Below are 18485 nucleotides of genomic sequence, written 5' to 3' on the forward strand. Positions count from 1 at the left end.
ATAAAATTTATTAAAATGCAACCAGCAGTTTTAAAACGCATCTACGTAATAAAATTCCACGTTAAAAATATACAAATTTGTGCAGACTTTTAGATATATCTATATATAGCCTGCGCAAATTTGTATATTGTATAGGCTCTGTCTTCTCATTCATCTCATATATATATATATATATATATATATATATATATGATGAATGAGAAGACAGAGCCGATTGCGAATATAACATTTATTAACGTATAAGCAAAGCCAGCAGTCTTAAAACGCACGTGCCCGTTAACACTACAAATTGGTGCAGGTTTAGCAAACTTCAGGAGCGGATGAGTCGCCTGCGCTCGAGCCAGCCTTGCAATCCTGAGCCCGGGGGATGGAGAGCAGGGAGCGCCTCCCCCGTGTTTCACCTGGTCAGCTAGGGCGGCCTCCCGGCGAGGGGGCGTCTCGCTCCCCGGGCTGCGTCTGGCGACGAGCGAAGGCGGAGCAGCGACGGGGGGAGGCCCGCAGCTAGGGGGAGCTCCTCCGGCCGCCGCCGCCGCCGCCGCCGCCGCCTTGCGCGCCCAAGCTGGTTGCCTTTCATAGGCTTGTGCCGGCGAGTCCCTCCTCCCTCCCTCCCCCCCCCCCCCACCTTCCCCCCGTGATGGCGGAGGACAGCGAGTCCGCCGCCAGCCAGCAGAGCCTCGAGCTGGACGACCAGGACACCTGCGGCATCGACGGCGACAATGAAGAGGAGACGGAGCACTCCAAAGGGTAGGGACGCCACCCTCCTCCGCCCAGCCCGGCGCAGCTGCGCTCGCCTCGCCTGCAGCCCGGCGCCGGAGCCCGGGTGGGCCCGGCCTGGCGGGCGGGCGGGCGGGCGGGTGGGCGGCCAGCTCCGCCGAGGGCTCCCTGCGGCATTGGCGGCGCGCGGCGTGGCCCGGGGAAGGCGGCGGCGGCGGCGGCGGCGGCCCAGGCGGGAGGCAGCGCGCAGGCCACGCGGGTGCAAGCGGCCGCCTTGGGCTCGGCCGCCGCTTTTGTGTGAGGTGGGAAGGCAGAGCGAGCCGCTCCCCTGCGCGCCTTGGGCGGGCGGAGGGGCGCGGGGTCCAGCGGCGGCTGCTCCTGCTGCAGCTGCCGGGTGGCCGCGGAGGAGGAGGCAGGGTGCAAGCCGGGGTCCCCCCACGCGGACCCGACGCCTCCCTCGCCCGGCCCTTGGCCTGGCATTTGCGGCAGCTGGCAAGCAAGGGAGTCTGCATGGGAAGGTGGCCTGGCCGCCCTCTGCACTCGCCGCCGCAGCAGCAGCCGCCCCCCTTCCGCGGTTGCCTCTTTCTCTTCCCCCACCTTCCCGCGTGCTTCCTTTGTGGACAGTCTCTCGTGTTTTGCAGCCGTTTGTCTGCCGTTCAGAGGGGCGCCGTCAACATCCCTCAGTGCAGATCGAGTTGGCCCTGAACGCCTTTTATCTCACACACACCTACATACACACAGAGCTAAATCCGGCTGCAAGGATATGGCCCCTCGCTTGCGCCCCCCACCCCGGGAGAGGGAAGGGCTGTTTGCACCGCTAAAGTGTCTGGGAGTGGTACCAGTCTCTGATGGATTGATGCAGAACCCAGGGATGTGGTCCACTCCATCACTCCCATGGAAATTAGGTTGCAGTGGGTTATCTGTAGCCCTGCTGACATCCGCCATCCCTCAAAGTCTTTCTTGCAGGTAAAGCAAAGAATGTGTGACTTATCTAGCCAGAAAAAAACTGTAATCTATAATAAATAGGGTTTGGAGGAGAAAACTTGTATCAAAGAGTTATATGCAGTGTGTGGTTGGTTCTGAAAGCCGCAGCTCAGCTCTGATGCAGATAGAGGTAAAAGCCGGTAAACACACTGAGCATGCACAGAGTGCTTTTTAATATTATGGTTGATTCACTAATCAAGCCCTCATTTAAGTTGAAAGGGCTCGGGAGGGTTGAACTTGCAGTCAGGTGTAAGGCACCTAGGGAGATTTCTGCTTCAGTGATATTTTCTTTTTGCAAATGTACCTGCTATGCATACATATACAGTAGTACCTCGAGTTAAGTACTTAATTCGTTCTGGAGGTCCGTTCTTAACCTGAAACTGTTCTTAACCTGAGGTACCATGTTAGCGAATGGGGCCTCCCACTGCCGCTGCACGATTTCTGTTCTTATCCTGAAGCAAAGTTCTTAACCCGAGGTACTATTTCTGGGTTAGCGGAGTCTGTAACCTGAAGCGTCTGTAACCTGAGGTACCACTGTACATTCAGCAAGCTGAGTGGTTCCAACTAGAAAAATCAATAAGGGAAAAGTAGTTGTTTTCCCAGGTTAGTAACTACCTATCATGGGAAATGTGTTGGGTGCTAACTGACCAATTTGCTTGTGTTGCTGTGCAGACTCTCCTGAATCTGATAGTCAGACTTAGGATGCAATCCTTCCTTCCAGGTATGCAGGTTGGGAGAGCTTAGGATGTGCAATATAATCTTGTCCCATCTCCTCCTACCACTGGCTGAACTTAAGCTGGCATAAATAACTTTTCCTGATGTTTCTGCTTAGGCCGGCTGAGGGACAGCTCATGGAAGTTAAGCCAGTGGAAGCTGCACAGGTCCAGGACCAAAAAGGGGCATTTAAAGGGTATGGAAGGGGCATGTTGGAGATACGTAGAGAGATAAACAAAGTTACGCTGCCTTCTAATTTCCTCTGTTCCCTGGTCTCGCTCACAGAGCATAGCATAACTTGCACCACCAGAAATGCAGGTTTCACTAAATTCAGCACCTAGGAGGTCTTTGAAAGGGCAGAAAACACAGTTAGGATGCAGCTTATCTTCTATATAGAGGATGTACCACCATATCTGCCTGTTTAGGGTTGATCTGTTATATGAAGAAGGAGCTGTGTCTTTAGATCATGGGTGAGCCAGACCCTCACCTTCATGATCAAACCCTTTGAGCCCGGGCAAAGGAAATTAGGCTATGCTGGCAAAGTCACAGGGATCTGCAGGAGCTACTGGTCAGCTCATTGGCGCTGCTTTCAAACTGTGTGCAACGGTGGGTTTGCAGGCACTGCCAGTGAGCTCTTTGGTGGCACCTGCAAACCCTGCCTTCATACATGATGCCAGGTGTAGGGCAGATAGTTATGGCTGGTGCATCTTCTTATGTTCTGACATTGGTGCCACAAGAAGCAACAACTAAAGCAGAATTGGGGAAGCCTCTGGTCCACATGCCAAATTAGGATTCTTGCTGTGTCTAATTTGGCCTGCTGGATCAGACCAGTGGTCCAGCTAGCCCAACATCCTCTTTTCACAGTGGCCAGCTAGTAGCCATTGATCCTCCATAAATTTGTCTGAACTTACAAAGCCATCCAATTGGGTGGCCATCACTGCATCTTGTGGTATTGACATTAGAACATAGGAAGGTGCCTCGTACCTTGGTTCATCTTAGCTTAGGATTTCCAAAAGTAATAAACAGTGACTATTAAGGGCAGGTATGAGGAACCTCAGACTGAGGGCCAGAACTCTCTCTGTGGCCTCTCCCCAGGCCACACAGCCTCTCTAGCCACACCCCTCACCAGTCCTGATATGTGCTGTCCTTGATTGTGGCTTTTTTTTTTTTTTTTGCCTGGCTGATATGTTGTATTCTTATTTTGCATTTTTCTGTTGTGAACCGCTCAGGAGGTGTCTTCAGATGAAGGATGGTAGAATAATAATAATAATAATAATAATAATAATAATAATAATGTGTCCTTGCTAATGTTTCCTGCTGTTTGGATGAATAGAGAGGGCTGTGTGAATGTGCAGAAACTTGTCCACTGAAAAAGGTTCCCCACCTCTGCTCTAGGGTTTTACACAGGAGTCTTTTTCAGCTGTGTTTGGAGAAGGCAGGGACTGAACTTGGCAGCATGTGCCCAAACACTGGACGCAGGTTGTGTCCAGTGTATAATGGGAAACACCTCATTTCAGTTTGACTTCATCAGGGGAAAGCCCTTTTGCAACCCAAAACTATTTAACCCTGTATCTCGCAAATGGGAAGTATGATTCATGGGCTTTAAGAGAATTCACTTCTTATACTTTCCACTTCTTTTTCTCAGATATGTTGGTTTCTTTTTATTTTTTTAAAAAAGCTTCTAGTGTTTGAGAGGCATTCAGATTTTCCTAACTCAGATAAATTGTCTAAAATTAAAGGCAACTACACAAATAAAGCTGGAGGGCTGGAAAACAAGATTGTCTTGTTGCTCAGCAGACGTAAAATGCTTGCCAAGGGAATAAATGTGCTTTGCTGTTGAAAGAAGAAGTTTAGTTGTGGCAGAAGCAAAAATATTAGATGATGCTTAGAGGTGTATCGAATCATCTTAGCAGGTGCCTTCTACGTCCTTCTGGCCAATGCACAGATTATACAAAACAAACTTGGGGTTTGCCCACTGAGTAGACACTTGGTGAGCTGCAGATTTAGTACACCCTGATTACAAGTATGTTTGTCACTCTCACATTTATTGCTAAAATGTCCTGGGTGTATTTTCCCACACAGCTCTCTCCCCATCCACTTTAAGATCTGTCAGCAAAGTCCTGCTTCAGATAATACCATCTTCTGTGGATGTTAATATCAGCATCTACTTGGAGCAGGGCCTTTTCAGTATCTGCCCCCAAACTGTTGAATGCTTTGCTTCAAGGAGGTGCATTTGGCCCCATAACATATGGCAATGGAGGAATATTTTTGCTCCACAAGCACTTTGGTAGCAAGGCCTCTGTTAATTGGAAGTGATATCCTAGGACAGCGAGGAAACCTCTGGCTCGTGGGTCTCATTATGGCTTCCAGTCCTCCTCATTTGGCATGGCAGACCCATTTTGGCCAAGCCACAGCCCCCTGCCAGTCACTGGACATCATGACATTGGACGTTGCCAGGTCAAAAGGTAGCTGGACTGACCAGCTGGACTTCAGAAGCGTGGCACACCTGGCTTGTGTGGAGAGGCAGATTTGAGAATTGATGGATTCTGTGGCTATTTGGCTTCCATTTTTTTATCTTGCTTGTTTGGTTTTGGTTCTGTTTTAAGATTGCCTCTTGGCATCAGTAATGCCTGTTTTGTTTTTATTCTTTAAACAGCTTTGGGGATTAGATAGAACTGTTGTAAATTTAGTTAAATAAATAAAACCGTAATGGATGATGATTCCCCTAGGCTCCTTATTCATTTTGGTTAAAGGATTTCTGAAGCTCACTGGTGTCTTGAAAGCCTGGGACCTGCTAGGTATCCACTGTCTTTGCAAACATTTTACAAGTATGCTGTGTGTATTTCAGCTCTCCATAGACTCCAGCTGTATCATTCAATTTGCACTATGCTGCTGAGATAACAAGAACTAATTAGAGCAGGGGTAGGCAACCTAAGGCCCATGGGCCAAACATCTCTCCAAAGTTTTCCCCAGCTTTTCTGTTCATGGAATCTTCTATGCTTTGCTTCTCAATTTTCTTGAAATGCAGTTGCTTAAACTGAATGCCCCTCCTTTGTGCTAAATCAGCTGAAATGCACAAGGCCCCTGGGTCAGTCCATCCAAATAAGGAACTGGATGGGCTTGGGATCCTGAGGTTGCACCACAGTGCTTGATATTTACATGAAGCTGCCTTATACAGAGTCAGGCCATAAATCCACTTAGCTGAATATTGACTGCTGCCACAGGGAACAGTACTTTTAAATCAAGATGCAGAGGACTGAATCCAGTAACTTCTAGATGTGAAACGTGTGCTCTAACACTGAGGTATGGCACTCTAAAGAGGCCCCACTCAAAGGCTTCATCTTGTAATCAAAGCATTTGGCTTAATATCTCCCATAAGGCTATTCTCTCAGTGTGTAGATGACAGCACAGCTTATTGACCTCTGGTTTCTATGGGTGTAATTCAGATGGAGCCCAATGCCAGTAGTAAGAGAGGCCAGGCAGTCTAGACCTGAGGAGGCTTGTAAATAGCCACTAGCCTGGTTGTTGGTGGTAAGGAAAAATTGCTTCCAGGTGATCAGTCAACAACCCATGGAAGCATACGGACACTGTGCTTCTTTTGGACCATAGGTGTGCTCCAAATAACTAATGACAGTATTCCAAAATCCATATTAGGACAATGTATTTATTAGGTCGACCAAAGCATTACAAAATGGTGTGCGAGCTTTCATGTTCACCAGGCGAGATGGTATACGATTGTGGGGGGAATTGGCTGATGCAGGAGCTGTGGGTAGAATCTGCATTTAGTCACAGTCTTAAGATGGAATGTGGGAGGAGGTAGCAGACATTCAGATGAGGCTCTTGTTTGGTGTGTTACAGGTTTCAAGTTGTATTGGGAAGAAACATACAATAGTTAATGTCCCAGTTTTGAAAATACAAAATCCAGCTGTTACCTAGATTTGTCTCCATCCTTAGGCAATACACATAGGCCCTTGACAGATGGAAGACAGCAAAAATAGGCAAATTTTCACATCAACAAAACTGCAGATCAGTTTAGCTAGGTGAAAAATAATTTATAGAAGCCGAGTTAGGGAGCTTTACCTAATAATTGGAGGGAACATTCCCTCAGAGAATAAAGTCCTATCTTCCTTTTTAAAAAATGTGTATGTATGTAAGGGCTTGTAAAAATTCTTGCTTTTTAATTTATTTATAAAGCTCATCTAGGAAGGCTGACTCTACCGTAACTATTGGAGTTGCCTCTGGCTATGTCCCTGCCTCTCAATAGGTCTGCTTTTTAAAAAATCAGTATTAGTTTGGAATTAAATTGCTGCCAGCAGTTTCTCCCCTGGGGTGTTTGAAATAATCGGCGTGCAAAGTTCTGAGGGCCAGACTCATGTCTGTACACCTGATCAGAATTAGGTTGGCTTAAAATACGCCCCCCTCTCTTTTCATTCTTCTTTTTAAAAAAAATTTAAAAATTCCTTTCAGTAACACCTTAGAGACCAACTAAGTTTGTTATTGGTATGAGCTTTCATGTGCATGCACACTTCCTCAGATACAATTTTTTAAGACAGCCTTGTTCACTCATCCTAATTTAACGCAAGGGACTATGGCATAGCTGCTGCTTTCTTTTTGTCATGAAGACAAATCAGGTTTTCAACCCCTGTTTTCCTTTCTGCAAACAGAAGTGCAAAATGTATTGCTTGGAGTGAAAAGTTCACTGCTGAAATGAATGTGCAAGTAGGCTGCAAGCAGAAGTAGTTATGAACACTTTGTCTGCCTTGTAAAGAAGTTGTTAAAAGCTACTAACCTTCCCTCCCCCCCCCCAAAAAAAACCCAGTTCACTTTGTTTTTGTGCTGGACACAGAGGAGAGACACAGTGTACCATCTTTCCTCTACGAGCCTCCTTACAACTTCGTGTGCAATTCCTTGTCACTTATGGCGACTGCACAAATATTTTAAAACAAATCTGATTCAGCTTGTTTTTTTAAAAAATTGCATTTATATGCTCAGGGTGGGTTACATGGGGTTTGGGGCAGTCTCCAACCCAGACCTGCTTAAAGTGCAACACAATTGCATGCTGTTAGGCCTGATGCTGTCCAGATGTTTTGTACTGCAACTCATCAGCTGTGGCACCAGGTTCGCAAAAGTTGTGCTATGCTACTCTCTAGGTCCAGCTCGTATACACACCTGGGCCCAAGGATGAGAATTAGGTTGGTTCATAATCACTGGGCTTGATAACAACTTGCCACAGTAGGAGTCCAGAGCCACTATATGGGCACATGGAATTGATGTTGTAGCTCCTTTGGATCCTGGCTGTTGATTCTGTCACTTCTACAGTATGCATATAGCAAGGTGCCTTGTTCCATCAATTGCCTAGTGTTACGGGGCAGTGAATCATACCATTCACTTGTTGAAATTTGTTGAGCATAGCGATGCATCCTCAGTAAATAAGCAAATGACAGGAATACATCAGCAATTACTCATGAGGGATGGGATTCAGTAAATAAAAGCACAATGGAATTGATTGCCTCTCGTTCCTCAAAATGCAGAAAAATGTATACCTTGTATGTCATGAAAAGGAACAAATTATTGGGCTGGTTCATATTTAATGCTAACCATGATTTAGTGCTGAGTGAACAAGCAGGCAAAGCAGCAGGGACCATGAGCTTTGCTTATGCATGTAGCATTAAACCATGTTTAGGGACACGGGTGGCGCTGTGGGTTAAACCACAAAGCCTAGGGCTTGCTAATCAGAAGGTCGGCGGTTCAATTCCCCGCGACAGGGTGAGCTCCCATTGCTCGGTCCCAGCTCCTGCCAACCTAGCAGTTCGAAAGCATGAAGTGCAAGTAGATAAATAGGTACCGCTCCGGCGGGAAGGTAAACAGTGTTTCCGTGTGCTGCTCTGGTTCGCCAGAAGCGGCTTAGTCATGCTGGCCACATGACCTGGAAGCTGTATGCCAGCTCCTTCGGCCAATAAAGCGGGATGAGCACCGCAACCCCAGAGTCGGTCACGACTGGACCTAATGGTCAGGGGTCCCTTTACCTTAGCGATATGCAGTATTCAAAATTAGCCAGGCATATTTTGCACCTGAGAAGGTGCCTGGGTGCCAGGATGGCACCTGACATCTCCACCATCTGGAGGTACATGCCAGGGGATCATTGGATCTGGACTGCTGTAGGAATAAGCCAATATACATGTGGGCTATCCCTGGATAAAGTGCCTTTTCTGCTTTTAAGTTCTCAAAGCTCTTACCCTAACTTAAGATTGTCATCTGAACTAGTCAGATGTTTAACTGAGAATCAATCACAGCCGGTCCATCATTTGGAAAATAAGACTTTAGAGCTGCCTGGCCCCAAAATGGCAACTAGACATTCCGTTTTGGTGACTGCAACCTTGGTTTAAGGAGCCATTTGGCCCCTAGCTTATATATCTGAGTTTCTGACACTGGATGCAAGAACTAGCACATTGTATGAATATTTTGAGTTGCTGCTGAGGGTTTTTGACATATTAAGTAAGAGTAGATTTGGTGCCCTCCAGATACCGTAGAAATGAAAGTCCCATCAGCACCAGTCAGCACAGCAGTGGTCTAGGATGGTGGGAGTTTGAGCTCAACAACATCACAGGCTCTCCATCCTGGTTTTAAGGGGAGGACCATAAAATCAGAATGGGAACCTGTGGCCTCCAGATGTCGTTGGACTCCAAACTCCCTCCATCTCTGACCACCAACATCTCAAGGGCACCACCCTGGCTATATGAAGAGTCAATATGTTTAAAAGGAAGCCAATTCACAGCAGAGGATGTTATAGAGAGGACATGACTCAGAGATGGTGGTAGTTATAGTCTGACAACATTTCGAAGGCAACACTGTGATAGAGGATTGCGGGGCAGGGTTAGGTTCCTAGGCTCCATCATAAATTCTTCAAGGAACCAGATAGTAGGCCTACCTAGCTAATGGAAATTTCAGATAAAATGGGCTTACTTTCAAAATGAAATAGGAGGCCTAACTGTAGTTCTGTGTTTAGGGTTCGGGAGCACCAGTGGAAATTTCCATCACCACCCACTGCACAAAACAAAACAAAGAAACCTACCCTCAACTTCCCAGAATTTGTTGCAAGGGGTGAAGCCATAGCAGTTAAACTGGTAGAAAACCAAAATAGATTTGCTCTGTGTGTGAGTAATTGGGTAGCATAACAGTAACAGGTATCTTCCAGCAACACAGAAAGCCTTTTGCTGTTAACTACCAGGAAATTTTCTTATCCAGTATCAGGTGCCATTTTTTGCATGCACCGATGTGCAGAGAAAGGTTTGCAAGCAAATAATGCTGCTTAAAAGATGTGATCATGTCAAATTCCTTGCTGTATTTAGAATCTCCTGCTTTTGTGGTACTGAGCACACAATCCCTTTTGATCTCAAGCTTCAAGGGAGGGGACGACTGCAGTATCTCTTTCATTCCATGGTGTGACGCGAACATTTAAATGAAGACATTTCCCCCTAGGTTGACATTTTAAAATTAGGTTATATGCTGGTGACCACAAAGCAGTTTCGTGATTCTGTGGAGGTGTGGTAAAAATAGTCCTGGGCAGAGCAGACGAGGCTACATAAACTTGATACAGAAAATAATGATATCATAGATGGCTGTGAAGGATACAGGTATCAGCATTTTTCGAATATGATCTGTTCTGCTGGATGCTGGGAGTGTATGCAGTGCAATTCAGATAGCTGAGTCTTACATTTTTTTCTTCCCAAAGAACATCATTCTATTATGTTTCACTACAAAGAAGGTACTTCCATGTGAGGGTTGCATTTTGGGGATGGGGGATGGAATTGTTTTGGGAAGGGAGATGATGTACAGTAATTTAGCTCCACTTTTAAATACAGAGACTGCATGAATGCGCCTCTTTTCCAAGGTTTAATTTTATTTTTCCTTCTGTAGCAGAATTGGGGAATATTTTTGAATATGACAAAAAGAACCACCCTGAGCTACTTTTGGTACATTTTTGGAGGGGTGCGTGTGTTTTAAAAACAACACCAGGTCATCTTTTCCCAACTCTCAATTTCTTTACAGAAGTCCTGGAGGAGACTTGGGAGCGAAAAAGAAGAAAAAGAAACAGAAGCGAAAAAAGGAAAAGCCAAATTCCGGAGGTACCAAATCAGACTCTGCATCTGACTCCCAGGAGATTAAAATTCAGCAACCTTCAAAAGTGAGAGCCTGGGCTTCATTTTAACTTTGGTAGCATAGTGTGAGAATCATAATAGGCAGTGCTAGGTGAAAGGTGCGCTGAATGGGCTGCTTGTCACAATTGCAGGTAAACGCAACTGTCCGACAGAAAAAAAGCTACTTTAATAGACTTTTCGAGGTCTAAATGTCAGGTTCTACTATCCTGATAATCCAAAATTAGAACCTTTCCCTCTCTCTTTTTGGCTCCTAAAATTCATTACCCTTGTTACCAACCATTTTGTAGGACTCCTATCTCGGAAAGGTTCATATGTGCCAAATGTAAGAAATCTTCATTTAATTTTGTTGTCTTATTTTGATGCACTATAATTACTATTCTATCTTCAAAATGTATTTTAAGTAGTTTTCCAAATTTTGAAAGTTGTTTGCTTGCTTTGCATTTGAATAACTGTTAAGGTATCACAGCCAAATGTTTGCACAATGGGTCCAAGGTACAGTCTTTTGTCTTATGTTTGGATAGAATTGGATGCCATTCAGAATCACTGGTTTGATTCCCCCCCCCTTTTTTTTTTTAAAGATCTAACAGTGCAATCCTCTATGTTTACTCAGAAGTAAGGCTCAATGAGTTCAAAGCGCCTTACTCCTAAGGAAAGTGGATCTAATATTATAACATCCATTATAGTTGGAGGCCTTCGACACAAATCTGCATTTTATTCAGTTGTCATTTTGTGTAGTTACAGCACAAATTACTTTGAATTACCTGCTTTCTGGTTTTGCCTGGTGTTTGTTCTGCTGCTTCTCTGCATGTATCTCTCACTGCGTATTTTGAAAAGTTGTTTGCTTGCTTTGCATTTGAATAACTGTTAAGGTATCACAGCCAAATTTTTGCACGATGGGTCCAATGTGCAGTCTTTTGTCTTACGTTTGGATGTAATTGGATGCCATGCAGAATCACTGATGGTGGGCTGAACATTTCAAAGCTATCTTGGATTTTGACCAGGGATTACGAAAACACTGATATTTTGATTTCTTAGAATTCCTGGCAACACTGGGCATGAGACGGTAGGTGCTTTATAACACCACTTAGTCATAGTGTTTTCTAGTGAATACCACAGGACAGAGTGACAGAGAGTTCAAATACGAGAACCTCCGTGAACCCATTTCTTTGAGCAACTCTCTGTCTCGCTCGGCGCACCCCACCAGATTGCCTTGAGCATAACAACTGCTAGGTTGTTAAACCTCTTCCCGCAGTACTGTAGAAATATAATTGCATACCTACCCACACAGAAAGGGCCTGTAGGTTTTCCTGCTAAATCACAAAAACCAAGTACTACTTTGTATGTCAGCAAAACTCAAGCCTGCCTGTGACCCATTGTGTTCTCCGTAGCGTCGGGTTGAGGTTATTTTTATTCCATTTACAAATGATTGCAGCTTGTCGTAAGTTCTGAGGCTTCAGACTGAAACTGTTTACTGTTGCTGCCTTCTGTTGCCTCAACTTTATTCTGAGGGCAGCGATTCTAAACCGATTTCCTTGGAAGTAAGTTCCACCTGAATCTCAAAAGCCTCTTCTCCAAGTAAATGCTTTCCGATTGCCAGTACATTGCTTCCGTGTGCATTTCCTCTGTGCTTGGTTTTCCCCTCAGACAAGTGCCACCTCAGGTTGGTATCTCGGGCAAATCTGACAGAACACAGGCCTCATCAAAATCCTCCTGTGGATGCCATGGCTGATTGGGTATATTTGATGTGCTATGGCAGTGGTTTTCAACCAGTGTGCCGTGGCGCCCTGGGGTGCCTTGAATGATGGTCAGGGGTGCTGTGGACAACACTGGCCTCTGTCCCTCTTTCTTTCCCTCCTTCCTCTGATGCCCGCTCACATCTCTGCCTCCCAAAGGCTTGCACAGCTGTTTGTTGCAGCAGCCCTGGCTATCAGCTCTGCAGGCAAATGGCACCTATCTTTGGGACAGGTGGTGGGAAGCCCAGAGACCAGGAGTGGGAGCACCGGCTGCCCAGAGGACTCCCAAGGAGAGGAAGCTAAGGGAACTCTCCACAAGGGAGGGTGTTTGAAAAAAGGGTGAGAGGCTGCCAGTTCTGCAGGCAAAGGGTGACATAACTGGGCACCTGAGCCCCACAGGGGTGCCACAGAAAGAATGTACAGTGGTACCTCAGGTTACATACGCTTCAGGTTACAGACTCCGCTAACCCAGAAATAGTACCTCGGGTTAAAAACTTTTGCTTCAGGATGAGAACAGAAATCGTGCTCCGGCAGCACGGCGGCAGCAGGAGGCCCCATTAGCTAAAGTGGTGCTTCAGGTTAAGAACAGTTTCAGGTTAAGAACGGACCTCCGGAACAAATTAAGTACTTAGCCCAAGGACCACTGTATTAGGTCAAGAGAGCCATGGACTCAGGAAGGTTGAAAACCTCTGTGCTATGGTTATGTGCTGTTGATTGGTCATGCAGTATGGATTTCAAATTCATGGCTTTCTGTCCCATGTTTGGCAGATGTAGGTGGGGCAGAGCTACTGGCATGTGGGTTGCATTTGCTTACAGGGAGCGGGAAAAGGCAGAGAGCTCAGCATGTTTCAAATGCACCAGCAGGGCCAATATGGTGCTCCTGCCAGTGCATTTGCACTGCGCTGACCACACACACCCAGCCCTGCTCCCTTGCACCTTCCCACCTCCCTCCCAGTAAGCAACTGCGACCCACCTGCCACACAGCTAGCATAGTGGCTCTGCCCTCCTTCTGATGCTTAGATGCACCTAATCAAAAAAAACTTTCGGTGGCTAGTCTTCTTAAGATTTGGATCAGGTTCTGCTGTTTATATACAACTTCCTTTCCGAAGATTGCCGTCATGCAGATGAAGTGATGTCTGATCCAGCGCGCCCCCAGATCACTTTCGGGTGGCGTTGATTCCCATGAGTGCTGCAGGATATTTTCCAGCTGCTGTGTGTATAGAAACCACTTGGCAAAAGAGGTGGCTGAATAACTGGTCCTTGGTGTAGAGGGATTTGTCGGTGGTTATTCAAATGTGGGTTTGATCTCTTGTATTTTTAAAACGATAACACAGCATCTGAAACCTCTACCTCACCTGGTGCAGTTCCCTTTCTCAGGCAGGTGAAGGAAATGAGCCTGTGCTTACACCCCTATTTCTTTCCTAAATTGTATTTTAAGATAGATTAACAAAGTTTCAACCTATTATATGATATTGGAAAATGGCAGAGAAAACAAACAAGGCTGGCAGAGAGGATGTTTGAGTTAATCTGTTACCCATAAAGTGTATTTGCAAGTCAGTCGGGGCAATAGTTTAAGAAACAAGTTCATTTAAAGCAGTGGTTCCCAAACTTAACGTTTCTGTGGTTAAAATACCTAGATGGGGATGATTGCCTGACTACAATGCATTGTCTGTGGGACCGCCTTTGAAAACAGCTAAGAAATCTGCAAGCTGCTACAGAATGTGGTAGCACAATTGTTAACTGGGAAATGGAGTAACGGTAGACTTTTCCCAAATTGGGAGGGGGGTTAAGTTAGTGGCTAGGATTTTTTTTTTAATTGTCTTGCAATCTCTTACATAAAAACCATCCATCTGACCAGGTTTCAGCTAATTCTATCTGTAGGAGTTGTTGTGCCATCATTGCCAACAGCCCGATGTTTCTGTAATCAGCTCTTCAAAGTATTTAATTCTAGTTCATTCAGGCTAAACACCTGTATTGATGGCAAAGATGACAGCCAACATCTCAGAGCAGAAGTTTCCTGCTGAGAGCACCTCGAAGTCCAGGTGCTCTGTGAATTGAAAAAGTGTGGGAATCACTATTTAAAGGGTTTAAAAAAAGAAAAGAAAAGTGACTTATCTTGTCTTTTTCCTTATTATTCCAGTAGTTGACAGATAAAAGGCCATCATTATTGGACTGTTTCACGTTACAATTTTCATCACAGAGGTTTCCTGAAACCTGGAAGTCTCTCTTTTCCCGGGCATCATTTTGAGGGCTTCTCATATGATTACAATTTAACTTTTAACTAGCTCTGTAGTGTGGTAGGTCATGTACAAGCAGACAAGTGCAACAGTTTCTGTTCCATATGGTTTCAATCAGGCATGTCCAAACTCTGCCCTCCAGGTGTTTTGGGACTACAACTCCCATCACCCCTGGCTAACAGGACCAGTGGTCATGGATGTTGGAAATTGTAGTCTCAAAACATCTGGAGGGCTGAGTTTGGCCATGCCTGGTTTAAAGCCTGCAGAACAGAATAAGTTTGCTAGTTCAGGGTTGGGGGGGGGGAATTCAGATTTTTAGAGGCAGCACTACATTTTGAGGTATGTTGTAAGTGGGTACCAAGTCCCAACTCACCTGCTTTGGGGCTTCACCTGAGAGGTATGAGATGGAAGACCAAGTGCTAGTGGACTAAGTTCAGTGAGCCATCCTAGTTGGTGGCTCATGAGCTGGTGGTCCACTGCGAGTGCTTCAGCATCATTGTATGATTGAGTTGAAACCATAGCCCTTGAGTTGGCCAGTTGTGGCTCTGCAATGTCCTCCTTGAAGTGAGGGAGGGGACTGTACACAGCATTCCAGGTGTGGTCGTGCCATATATTTCTATAACATTATGCACCAAAAGATTACTTATTCACAGTGAACCACAATGAGCCCAGCAATCCTGGCTTATAGTGACATTTGAATGTTGACATTTTTAAAAAAACACCTTGGGGAGCCAAATTGGATTTGTTGGGTTGTTCGTGTTTGCTTTTTATACTATGTTTAGCTGCCGGTTTTAGATTGCTGTCTTCGTTTGATGCCTTTTGCATAATGGTGTTTGGTTTCAAATGGCTCTTTTTAAATAATATGGTATTGAGAAATAAGATATGGGCGGCATATTATTATTATTGGGGCGCAGGTAATGCTGTGGTCTAAACCACTGAACCTCTTAGGCTTGCCGATTGGAAGGTCAGCGGTTCAAATCCCCACAACGGGGTGAGCTCCTGTTGCCCTGTCCCAGCTCCTGCCAACCTAGCAGTTCGAAAGCATACCAGTGCAAGTAGATAAACAGATACTGCTGCGGCAGTGGGAAGGTAAATGGCATTTCCGAGTGCTCTGGTTTCCATCATGGTGTTCTGTTGCACCAAAAGCGGTTTAGTCCTGCTGGCCACATGACCCGGAAAGCTGTCTGCTGACAAACACCGGTTCCCTCGGCCTGAAAGCGAGATGAGCGCCGCAACCCCATAGTCACCTTTGACTGGACTTAACCATCCAGGGCTCCTTTACCATTACCATTACCTTTTTTATTATTATTCCTCATTTAAAGCCATTCAAGGTGGTAGCCATGACTACTTCTCATAAATCAGTTTATATTACAGTATTAATATTTCTGTGTATTTTTATCCTGGTTGTAAATCACTTTAGGTCTATTTTTTGTCATGAGAAGTCATATAAATTTAATAAGCCCAAACTGAAGAGAGTTTTTGACATCTGTTTTTACATTTCCTTTGTCTTTCCATTTGACCTTTATTTGCTTTGGTCAGCGGCTGGAAAACAGGAGGTTGGGAGGTGATAAAATGCTCCTGCGTCCAATTTTTGTATTGTAAACCCAGTGCTGCAATATTTGTATTGCAAACATCTCTTTAGGGCAAATGTAGATGCAAAGAAAAAGAGCTGAAAATTTCAAAAATAGAAAGGCTTGGCAAGTTTGTTTAAAAGAAAGCAGAAACTGTGGAGTGAACTATCCCAGCTCCTGCCAACCTAGTAGTTCGAAAGCACACCAGTGCAAGTATATAAAGATGTACCACTGCAGTGGGAAGGTAAACAGCGTTTCCGTGCGCTTTGGTTTCCGTCATGTTGTTCCGTTGCACCAGAAGCAGTTTAGTCCTGCTGGCCACATGACCCAGAAAGCTGTCTGTGGACAAACACCAGCTCCCTCAGCCTGAAAGCAAGATGAGTGCCACAACCCCATAGTCGCCTTTGACTGGACTTAACCATCCAGGGGTCCTTTATCTTTACATTTATCCTTTACCTGTCACAGCAGCCAACCAAACATCCCCCAAGCCCACCTCGCCTGGTGCTCCAGGGCATTATCTGACCCTCCAGAGCAGCTTTCCATGGGGCTTCTGGGGGGAGATTACATTGGTCAAAACCACTCCCCCCCCCACTCTTTCTGTGATACTAGGAAAAGTCTTATCATAAATCTGGATCGAACCCAATGCATCTCTAGAGCAGGGGTGGCCAATGGAGTACCCCCACCCACCGATGCTGCTGGACCACAGCTCCCATCATCTCTGACCATTGGCCATGACTGTGGAGCTGATGGGAGCTGAGGTCTGACCGCATCTGGAGGACACCCCACTGGCCATCTCTGCTCCAGAGTGTTCCAGACATTAGTGAAAGAGGAGAATAATTTCAAGACAGGCCAGCCATTTCTGGATATGGAACCTGCAGGCAGTGTTAGAAATTATCTAGACGAGAGCAAGTGCAATATATGGCATTAATTCATTCATATATAATAAAAGTTACCATGTGATAAAAGTAAAACTGTTAATTCCTGCAATATATTTGAGCTTTCACACAATCCTAAAAGCCATTTCCGGAAAGCTAAGGCAACATAGCATGTGTTTACTACTCATTTCCTGTTGTTTGATTCCAAGGGGTGGGGTGGGGGATTCATTTGTAGTCCCCTTGAACCTGAAAAATCACAGGAGAGAAGTGATGAAATTTGGAGCTCTGTCCCAGCATATATTGTTGTTCCCTGTTGTTATCATGGGCAAAGAGAAACACACACATGTGTGTAAAGGGTGGAGGGGTAGTGACATTGCCCAATGGCAGTTGTTGTTGTGTCACACCACACCTACTGGTGCAAGTGAAATTTAGCATGATATATCGGTCAGGAAGCCACAGTTCCATAGCACAACAGGTAGTGTGCAGTGAGATCGGGACCTTAGAACACAGGAAAGAAGTCCTAGCATTTTAATCAGGAAAACTAATGCAATATTCCCATCTGGATGCACCCTAATTGACTCTGCATATATCTCTCTCTTTCTCTCTCCCTGCAGAATCCAGCCATTCCAATGCATAAACTGCAAGATATTCAGAGAGCCATGGAGCTCCTGTCAGCATGTCAGGGCCCAGCAAAGAACATCGACGAGGCGAGCAAACGTAAATACCAGTTTTGGGATACACAGCCTGTACCCAAGCTTAGTAAGTCTGTAGCCGGGACCGGGATAATGAAAGTATTCTGATTGACTGATTGAATATATCGATTTGCAGCCTGCCTTGTAAAGCAATCGTGTGAAATCCTAGTGCAACAACAACCAGGACGAAATAATAATAATAATAATAATAATAATAATAATAATAATAATAATAAATTTATTTGTACCCTGTCTATCTGGCTGGGGTTCCCCAGCCACTCTGGGTGGCTTCCAACAAAGATTAAAAATACATGAAAATGTCACACATTAAAAACTTCCCTTCTTCTAAATGTCAGGTAGTTGTTTATCTCTTTGTCATTTGATGGGATGGCGTTCCACAGGGTGAGTGCCACTACCGAGAAGGCCCTCTGCCTAGTTCCCTGTAGCTTTGCTTCTCGCTGTGAGGGAACCACCAGAAGGCCCTTGGCACTGGACCTCAGTGACTGGGTAAAACAATGGGGGTGGAGACGCTCCTTCAGGTATACTGGGCCGAGGCTATTTAGGGCTTTAAAGGTCAACACAAAGAAGCAAGTGTATCGGCAGCATTAAAACCCAGTCTAATCGGAGGTTGAAACTTCTGGGGAAGGATGGCAAAAAGGCACCTGATGAACCAGCAGAGAGAGAGGAGGGCAGCCATGTTTGCGTTGTCCCTTCTGCCCCACTTTGGGGGACGCTGGTCAGAAAGTGCGATACATACCTACGATCCATTAGCAGTTCTACGACCCCTATCATCCTTTCGCTGTATA

General features: G+C 45.5%; 1 protein-coding gene across 4 annotated transcripts in view; it reads left to right on the forward strand.

Annotated features, from left to right (window-relative positions):
- Window positions 1-617: 617 nt before the first annotated feature.
- Window positions 618-18485, forward strand: part of NMT2 (N-myristoyltransferase 2) — a 30031-nt gene continuing 12163 nt past the window's right edge. Inside the window, exons 1-3 of one of the 4 annotated variants that reach the window (XM_079948330.1) lie at window positions 618-744; window positions 10462-10597; window positions 17602-17746. In XM_079948330.1, coding sequence (XP_079804456.1) covers window positions 635-744; window positions 10462-10597; window positions 17602-17746 — 391 coding nt within the window. In that variant the 5' untranslated portion in view covers window positions 618-634. The remainder of the gene's footprint in view (window positions 745-10461; window positions 10598-17601; window positions 17747-18485) is intronic. The other 3 variants (XM_079948331.1, XM_079948332.1, XM_079948333.1) reach the window with 3 other exon arrangements.

Source organism: Podarcis cretensis (genome assembly GCF_951804945.1).
Source record: "Podarcis cretensis genome assembly, chromosome: 12".
Taxonomy (NCBI): domain Eukaryota; kingdom Metazoa; phylum Chordata; class Lepidosauria; order Squamata; family Lacertidae; genus Podarcis; species Podarcis cretensis.